Source organism: Setaria italica, chromosome IV (genome assembly GCF_000263155.2).
Source record: "Setaria italica strain Yugu1 chromosome IV, Setaria_italica_v2.0, whole genome shotgun sequence".
Classification (NCBI taxonomy): Eukaryota; Viridiplantae; Streptophyta; class Magnoliopsida; order Poales; family Poaceae; genus Setaria; species Setaria italica.
Genome location: NC_028453.1, coordinates 17,826,007 through 17,834,474, shown reverse-complemented (window position 1 = coordinate 17,834,474; position 8,468 = coordinate 17,826,007). Strand labels below are relative to the sequence as shown.

General features: G+C 42.4%; 2 protein-coding genes and 2 long non-coding RNA genes across 4 annotated transcripts; 1 reads left to right on the top strand and 3 right to left on the bottom strand.

The window, feature by feature from the left end:
- Positions 1-583: 583 nt before the first annotated feature.
- LOC101764327 (phosphate transporter PHO1-3) lies at positions 584-5,757 on the top strand. Its single transcript, XM_004965319.2, has 14 exons — positions 584-1,151; positions 1,328-1,664; positions 2,210-2,621; positions 2,705-2,753; positions 2,850-2,921; positions 3,016-3,145; positions 3,224-3,344; positions 3,452-3,701; positions 3,800-3,904; positions 3,990-4,034; positions 4,164-4,316; positions 4,670-4,948; positions 5,035-5,171; positions 5,266-5,757. Exons 1-14 carry the CDS (start codon positions 753-755, stop codon positions 5,351-5,353), a joined length of 2,577 nt encoding a protein of 858 aa, XP_004965376.1. The 5' UTR covers positions 584-752; the 3' UTR covers positions 5,354-5,757.
- Positions 1,576-2,402, bottom strand: LOC111257044. Its single transcript, XR_002677470.1, has 3 exons — positions 2,268-2,402; positions 1,797-1,827; positions 1,576-1,712 (listed from the first exon to the last, which is right to left on the bottom strand). It is a non-coding gene; the product is annotated as an uncharacterized LOC111257044 (long non-coding RNA).
- On the bottom strand, positions 2,626-5,149 carry LOC111257043. The gene is made up of 4 exons (XR_002677469.1): positions 5,014-5,149; positions 4,647-4,745; positions 2,880-2,926; positions 2,626-2,790 (listed from the first exon to the last, which is right to left on the bottom strand). It is a non-coding gene; the product is annotated as an uncharacterized LOC111257043 (long non-coding RNA).
- A 62-nt stretch (positions 5,758-5,819) lies between the features above and the next one.
- LOC111257042 (pentatricopeptide repeat-containing protein At3g62890-like) lies at positions 5,820-7,387 on the bottom strand. The gene is made up of 3 exons (XM_022826052.1): positions 6,227-7,387; positions 6,034-6,133; positions 5,820-5,952 (listed from the first exon to the last, which is right to left on the bottom strand). The coding sequence occupies exon 1, from the start codon at positions 7,347-7,349 to the stop codon at positions 6,690-6,692; it is 660 nt and encodes a 219-aa protein (XP_022681787.1). The 5' UTR covers positions 7,350-7,387; the 3' UTR covers positions 5,820-5,952; positions 6,034-6,133; positions 6,227-6,689.
- Between the last annotated feature and the right edge of the window lie 1,081 nt (positions 7,388-8,468).

Genomic DNA, 8,468 nt, shown 5'->3' with positions numbered 1-8,468 from the left:
GCTACACTAAAAAGGATGCTTGTATGTTTTCCTTTTTAAGATTCAGATACAAGTAGATACATTTGAGCGGCTCAAAAAGTATCCGGAGTGTATCTTTGAGAAAACTACCTTCAAGTAACAAGCAATTAAGCATCCATATTGCAAAATTTTTCTATATTTCAATTATCACACTAAGCTGTGGTACTGTATTAGTGAATCTTTTAAATTGGTGCTTCTGTATGTGATACCCACATATTTTCTTTTGTGGTACTGGAGCATTTAGTTCAAGCGCATCAGAGCATATACCTACGCAATGGTTCTGAAGCAGTAAAACGGACGGGCATGTCTGAGAAAGGGTCGTTTGAAGAATCACCACGTTTTACTCGTCGAAAACCACTGACGATCTAAAATGCAACCTTGTCGGCCATACAGCATGGACACCCATTTTTGCCATTTACCCCCATCTCTCTGCATTCAGTTACATGGCAGCCATCATCCACCATACTTTCCAGCAAGTTAGAAGTAGAGGCAGCTGATAGCATCAGGCAATTGCAGTACGCGTCAATCCATCCTATAAAAACACCTACTCCTCCCTCCCACTTCCCCTCTCCTCTGTCCACTAGAATCCAACACAGCAACTTACATGTCCTGATGCCCAACCAGTGATCACGATTCACAGCAGCTGTTCTCCATCTTGTTCACAGATACTTTGGAATGTGCTAGCCTCTAAACCTCTCACCTTATATTCCTATTCCAATTCTAAATTGCCTCCAATGAAGACCACAGAACACTCCCATGCACATATAAGTACACCCCAAACCATGGCCTCCCTTGGGACACCACCCACTCACCATTGCAGAGAGCTGCACTGCTACTCCCTCAGGTATCCAGCAGGGAAGCAGGGTGAGGAAGAAGCAGGGGCGCTAATGGTGAAGTTCTCCAAGCAGTTCGAGGCCCAGCTCGTGCCGGAATGGAAGGAGGCCTTTGTGGACTACTGGCAGCTCAAGAAGGACGTCAAGAAGCTGCAGGCCATGGCTGGGGATGATGTCGTGGTGCCAGCAGCAGTGGCATCACCATGGTTGCGCCAGACACCACCGACCACGGCTCACTGGGTGATGAGGTTGCCGTTCCTCCAACCCCATGGACACCACAGGGAGCCTGCCGCCATTCAGGCATGCACTAGCTTTATTTGTGTACCAACTTGGCTAATTTGCTATTGTTTTATACACTAGCTACTCGAGAGTATCTTTCCACAGAACCATGTCTGCAGAATCTCTACAGAGCATAGCACCACAAAAGCAAGTGTAAGGTAGCCTAAGGCAACTAACATGCTCCACGTGCAATGCAGGTGCACAGGAAGCTGGTGATTGATGGGAGCGTCGACGGTGCAATCGCCGGGGAGGTGTACGAGACAGGGGTTGCAGATGGCGCCGGTTTTGCGGATGCAGAGGCGGCCAAGGCCTTTTTCCACAGGCTGGACCAGCAGTTGAACAAGGTGAACAGGTTCTATGAGAGGAAGGAGGGGGAGTTCATGGAGCGCGGCGAGTCGCTCCGGCGGCAGCTGCAGATCCTCGTCGAGCTCAAGGCCGCCATCACCCAGCAGCAGCAGGCACGGCGGCATGGCGGGTCCTCGAAAGGGAGTGCCGACATGGATGATCTCTCCATTTCTTGCTCCATCCAGCTTGGTGAGAATAGTTGCATGTTGCTCAACCAATATATGCCCATTAAGCCAGCTGATGAAAGAATGTTACCTTTGGCTTCACTAAATAGGAAAGAATATTACAAATGACAATAAAATGGTGGGTATCTGGGCGTACATGGTCAGTCCTGCTGCTTTGCCTTGATGGACTGCACTACCAAAATGAGCTCTGCGTTAGTCTTTTTTGGTAATGCCACTGCAAATTGCCTTAATTCGAGATATGCCATCTGGAAGAAGGTCCTTCCAGCTGAACAAGGCATATTGCCTTAATCTGAGATATGCAAATTTACTAATGATGCACACTTTTGCAAACCTTTCCTTTTCAGGCCATCAGTAATGGCAAAAAGGTAAGGTTTTGTAGAGGCAATGGCATATCTCGGATTAGGCCTTTTGTGATGGGATATCTCATATTAAGGCAATTTGCAATGGGAAATAAATAATTATCGCAAAAGTGATGTAGATCAGGTTGGGCATCATTAGTAACATTCATGCAATACACTAATCCTGACATGGCATCTTAAAAAATTACAGGAGACCAATCTCCAAGGGTCATTGCAGAGCAAGAAGAAGATGACCAAGAAAAACTTACCAAAGATGTAACTGCTAAAAGCACAGATGAAGAACTTGGTGAATCAGGGAGACTTGGGAGGACAAACGAAGAAGCTGCCCGCAAGCTGAGGACACTCTCAGGGAGGGTGGTCACCTGCCAGGGCAGGAACGTGAGGATCAACATCCCAGTCACGACGCCATCAAGGACCGTCACTGCCATACGCGAACTGCTGTTTGAGGATATGCTCAGCCAATCAAAGAAGACTGGAACACATGGTAGTGATGCCAATGAGAAGTTGAGCATCAACAAGAGGAAGTTGCGCCAGGCAGAGAAGATGATCAGAGGTGCTCTGATTGAGCTATACAAGGGACTGGGATACCTTAGAACTTACCGGTACGCATAGCTGATTTTGCTATATGGCTTGTACTTCAAATTCTGTTATGTGGATACTGACAAGGATGGCGCACTTGTTGAAGGAGCTTGAACATGATGGCCTTTGTGAAGATCCTGAAGAAATTCGACAAGGTTTCAGTTCATATCTCTTGCTCACTGATGCCATATCCTGAAATTTATCACATATAAGCACTTCTGACAAAAGAAGGTATATTTTTCATGTTTCAGGTTACAGACAAGGAAGTGCGTCAGATTTACCTCAAAGTAGTGGAGAGCTCCTACTTCAATAGCTCTGACAAGGTATTCTGCAACGGCAAAGCAATTCTGAGAAGCTTTCAATAAACGCATTCTATCTAAGCTCCAAAGTTCCTGACTGAAATTTTTGTTTTAACAGGCGGTCAGGCTAATGGATGATGTCGAGGAGCTGTTTGTGAGACATTTCACTGAAGGTGACAAAAGGAAAGCAAAGATGTATCTGAAGCCAAATCAGAGGGAAGAATCACACTCTACCACGTTTTTCATTGGTAATACTGCGTAATAAGGTTACCATTCCTTAATCATCATCGATTTCCAAATTTTAAACAGACCTATCAAACTTCCAGGGTTATTCACTGGTGGCTTCTTAGCACTATTCATCGGTTACTGTATCATGGCACGTGTTACTGGAATGTACACTCAGCAGTCGAACAAGGTGTACATGTCAACATCTTATCCTGTCCTTAGGTGAGTACCAAAAATGCCATTTCAGTTGCTGCTATGCAGTTCTTAAAAAGAAAAACTGCTACAGTTTGGACATTCAATTGCTGACACCATGTTATCTCAAACTGCAGCATGTTCAGCCTCTTCTTTCTGCATCTCTTCCTCTATGGATGCAACATTTTCATGTGGAGAAAGACACGCATAAACTACACATTCATATTTGAATTCGCGCCTACTAAAGAGCTCAAATACCGCGACGTTTTCTTGATATGCACAAGCTCCATGACAATTGTTGTTGGTGTAATGTTTGCGCACCTGACAATCATTGTTAAAGGAAATTCATCAAGTGCAGTCCAAGCAATACCAGGGTCCCTACTTTTGGTATGCCATCATTGTTATTGAACTTAACAAATGTGTTTGTGTTTACATTCCAAAATTTTTATGCCATTACAAGGCTGATGCTATGCTTCTCTATTCAGGTGTTCTTGTCAATATTAGTCTGCCCTTTCAACATCATCTACCGATCAAGTCGTTATCAATTCCTTAGAGTTATTAGAAACATCATTCTGACCCCCTTTTACAAGGTAAGTTTCTTAAGGGCAACTATTTAAGATGTCATCCAATTAAATTTTATATCAGAACAAGCTTGTAAAAAAATAATATATGCAGGTTGTCATGGTTGATTTCTTCATGGCTGATCAGCTCTGCAGCCAGGTAACAAATTAACAAAATGCTAAAGATTTTTCAAGTTCACTTACGCATACTAAGATATATCTACTCAAGCACAAAGATTATATCAGTATCAAAATTACTAATAAGCATGCAATGACTGCTGACAAACAGGTACCAGTGCTCAGGACCCTGGAGTATTTGGCATGTTACTACATAACAGGCAGCTACATGACACAAGACTATGGATACTGCACAAGAGTTAAACATTTTAGAGACCTGGCTTATGCAGTATCCTTCCTGCCTTACTACTGGAGAGCCATGCAGGTATATACTCCCTTAAAAAATTGTCATATGGTGATTTGGACATCGACATGCTCTCCAAAATGTATATTTGGACATAGAATTTATTTGTAATGTAATTTATGAAACTCAATAAAATATAATATGATCAAAGTACTTTAGGGGACACATCTTCTATACATATGATTCTCATATTTACCAATCATAAAAATATAATCTTATGAAAGTACTTTTGGGGACAGATCTTCTATAAATATTTAGAAACATCAACAGTCAAAGTGTCAAACTATATTAATTTCCAAAAACAAGTTTCTTTGTGACCAGGATTGAACATGACTTAACATGCGATAGTACCCTTCTTTGCTGTTGTCCTACAGTGTGCAAGGAGATGGTTCGATGAAGGGGATATAAACCACATTGTCAACCTTGGGAAGTATGTGTCAGCAATGCTTGCTGCAGGAACAAAAGTGGCATATGAGAATAATAATGGTGCTGGATGGCTGTCACTTGTTATCATTGTATCAAGTATTGCAACTATCTACCAACTGTACTGGGACTTTGTCAAGGATTGGGGTCTTCTGCAGTTCAATTCCAAGAACACTTGGCTTCGTAATGATTTGATACTTAAACAAAAATACATTTATTTCTTATCCATGGTATGTTCTCAAATAATTAAGATTTGCATCAAGACTTTCAAAGTAAAGATAAACATTTCACTTACAGAGAATCAAATATTGTACAGGGTTTGAACCTTGTCTTGAGGCTTGCTTGGCTTCAGACTGTCATCCACCCTAACATTGGAAGCCTGGATTCTAGAGTAACCCTGTTCTTTTTAGCAGCACTTGAGGTGATTCGACGAGGTCACTGGAACTTCTACAGGTAAATTCTTTTAGCAAATCAACCTATACATGAGAACTTTTCAATATGATATATAAAAAATTCAAACTAAAAGAACTAAAAACTTTTATGTCAGGTTGGAGAATGAGCACCTAAACAATGCTGGGAAGTTCAGAGCTGTGAAGGTCGTTCCACTTCCTTTTCATGAGGTGGAAGACAACTAACAAAATAGGGCATCGTTGTAGGGGTTCAGAATACAAACAGTTCAGGTGTAACACCAACTAATGCTAGAAAGCGTGCACTATTACCATGATAAGATTTAACTTTGGTGTGAGGAATGAAGGGCTCCCACATGACCAGTATGGAGAAGTTGTATTCTACCAACAAATAGTTTACATAGAACGCAGGAGTTCCTAAAAGTTTCCAAGCAAGAATTGGTATTGATATCATATGAAATTGACAATTGTTAGTAAATCAGAACAATAGAAGCAGCAGCTCAGCTCTACAGTTGTATTTTAATTTTTTAGCATCTCAACCACTTTGTATTTCCCTTTGCTTCGGAAATGTAACAATATCCATTTAATGGAACTTCAATCATGAATAAATACCTGTAAAGAGGTTTCGAATCGTTTTCCAACTTGCAAAATGTGTAATTTCTTTATCAGCCACATACAGGTTAGAATAGAAGTAAATATGACTGAGCTATTGTGATCTCGATAATGAACTTACACAACTTGAAGTTGGGGATTGTAAGAGCCTTCAAAATCCTGGTAAATGAACTTCCATCATGACATTTGATAAGTACAAGAATATACACACATATCTGTTCCAAGAGCATAGATAATAATGATTAATTTAGAAACCAGAAATAAATCAAAAACAGGTGGACTGTGCTCATACTAACCTCCCATTGTAGATAAAAGAAGCCTTTGAAGCCTCAAAACAGCGTTCTTTGTTTTGTGTAAGAGTATGCATCTCTGTTTCAACGTCATCGAAAACTTCAGCTGACAAGAAAGAAGAAAGCATCACCATATTTTCCAAAATTGTAGCACCATGGATAAAGTTTACAGTATTGGCAGCATCATAGAATATCGCACCTTCAAACATACACTGAATATTTACAACCTGTCCTGTGCCATAGAAAGATTTGCACCAGGACCATATCAGGTCAGTTCTATAGGATGCAAGACATTGACAACATGCTTTACTTGTACTAATGGATATCTTTGTTCAGTTTGTTGATTTCTTGTGATCGAGTCCACTATGCTTCACTGCAACTATGGTGACTAAATTCCCTCTAGTAACCAACGGTCTCCATATCGTATCCAGACCGTGCATAAGCTCAAAGCAGGGATTTCTTCGAAAATGCATGCCTTATACGGCAAAGCCAACAACCCCAGCACATCTTCCATGCACTGTCATCAAGGCACTCCCAAAAGTAGTGTCTACCTCAGTCCCTATCTTCAGCAAGCAGCCATGAACTTGCATTCCAACAGGTAGCAACTTTGCCCATCAACACCTTCAGGATGCAAGAAAACATCGCATTGGTAGGCCAAACCTTCAATTCCAGCATTTTTTCTTGAACAGCGCAATTGCTGTGCCATGGTTCCCTGACGAGCCGTGGTTGACCAGGCAGGCAATCATGCTCGTCCACATCCAGCACACAACCGTATGCCGCAGTGCTAGTGTGAAAGCCCACCACAATGGGTCCACCCACCTGCACTTAGCATACATGTCCGCCTTCGCCGCCACCGCCGCGACGCTCTCATCCTCCTCGTCGACGCCAAACTTGGCAGCGCAAGCGTGCACCTGCGCGCCCGCCACATTGCCTCTGGCGCGGGCGCACCCAGTGGACAGAGCCCCCAGCGTGAACGAGTCCGGGTGATCCCAGCTTCCGCGCTCCGTGCTGCGAAGCATGCCGGCGAACAGCGCGAGGGCCTCCGCGAGGGCGCCGAGGCGAGCGGAGCCGGAGATGAGGGCGGACCAGGACACGGGGTTGCGGCGCAGCATTTCGTCGAACAGCGTGCGGGCGTCAGCGGGGAAGGGGTGTCGCAGGTAGCCGACGAGGAGACTGTTGCGGAGGAAGGTGAAGCCGTGAAGGCGATGCACCCGACCTTGATGGCCGCGCCGTGAACGGATTGTGGCCTTGTGGGTGGTGGCGGCCGCAGCCGCGGAGGAGGGCGGCGAGGTCGTAGTGCCTAAGTGCATTGGCGCCTTCATGGGCGGATCTGTCAGGCAAGTAGCAATGACCACCTTGAATTCTTCAGTTCGTCGGTACTGTACTCATCAGAAGCAGAGTCGTGAACTGAGGAAGTCGGCAGTCTTGGAGGCGGGTGCTCGACTTCATGTCAAGCCGTCCATCAAGCATCCGACGACCATGCGTTGCTTAGCGCTAAAACTCAGTTGCCAGACGTTAAACAGTGTTTAATTTACTGTTAATCTCTCGTTACTTTTCGGACCGAGCCATTTGCTATTTAGGCTTGGTCCAGCATTGTAAAGGGCTATTCCTAAAAATAGATTCACATCAAATCCGGATAGAACTATTTACCATATTTAATTCGAATTTGGATACGAATATGAATATTACTGATATGAGAATTTGGATTCGCAATCGGATACCTACTTTATTTTAATGAATCACGTACAGACACAGACCCTCACATATGTGCACGCACACTTGCTCCTACAAATACACGCACGCAACCCTACCCATATGAGCACCTCCGAGAAACTAAGCCGGCAAATACTCGAGATTGATGAAGTCACTACTCGAGCCTCGTTGTCGACGAGTATGTTGCCTACTACTAAAATAATAGAGCTTAACCAATCTGGAAAAAAATCCAGTAAAATGTGAGCACCCGTGCTGAGTCAAGGACTCAACCCAGGTGACATGTTCCACCACAAGAAACCTTACCATCTGAGCTACACTCAGTTCACACAATCGGCTACTAGTTGAGAACGTAGCATGATAGCAAGTATCAATTTAATTTATTCATAATCTTATAATATATCGAAATCATGATACCAGTAGGGGTAAATTATGAGAATAGTGCATAATATATAGCTTATCAAAATAACATATTTATTAATAAAACATTTCAATAATTACATAAAAAAATAAATATAAATAAATATTACCATAAATATATTAATATTTAATAAGAGAATAAATACATAAACAATATAAATATAATTTATTCATTAAACAAGTAAAATAATGTATTAAAAATTAATATGATTAGCCATATTAATTAAATTTTATCATTGTATATCACTAGTAATATTAGATTGACATAATTAGTTATTTGTCATTTAGATATTTTTAATAGTTTAAGTCAT

Bases quoted from the DNA above. Each gene is read 5' to 3' on its own strand.
- LOC101764327 (XM_004965319.2), top strand. From the start codon at position 753: ATGAAGACCACAGAACACTCCCATGCACATATAAGTACACCCCAAACC. The intron at 3,146-3,223 runs GTAATACTGCGT...TCAAACTTCCAG, and splicing joins CTCTACCACGTTTTTCATTG to GGTTATTCACTGGTGGCTTC. The intron at 5,172-5,265 runs GTAAATTCTTTT...CTTTTATGTCAG, and splicing joins GGTCACTGGAACTTCTACAG to GTTGGAGAATGAGCACCTAA.
- LOC111257042 (XM_022826052.1), bottom strand. From the start codon at position 7,349: ATGAAGGCGCCAATGCACTTAGGCACTACGACCTCGCCGCCCTCCTCC.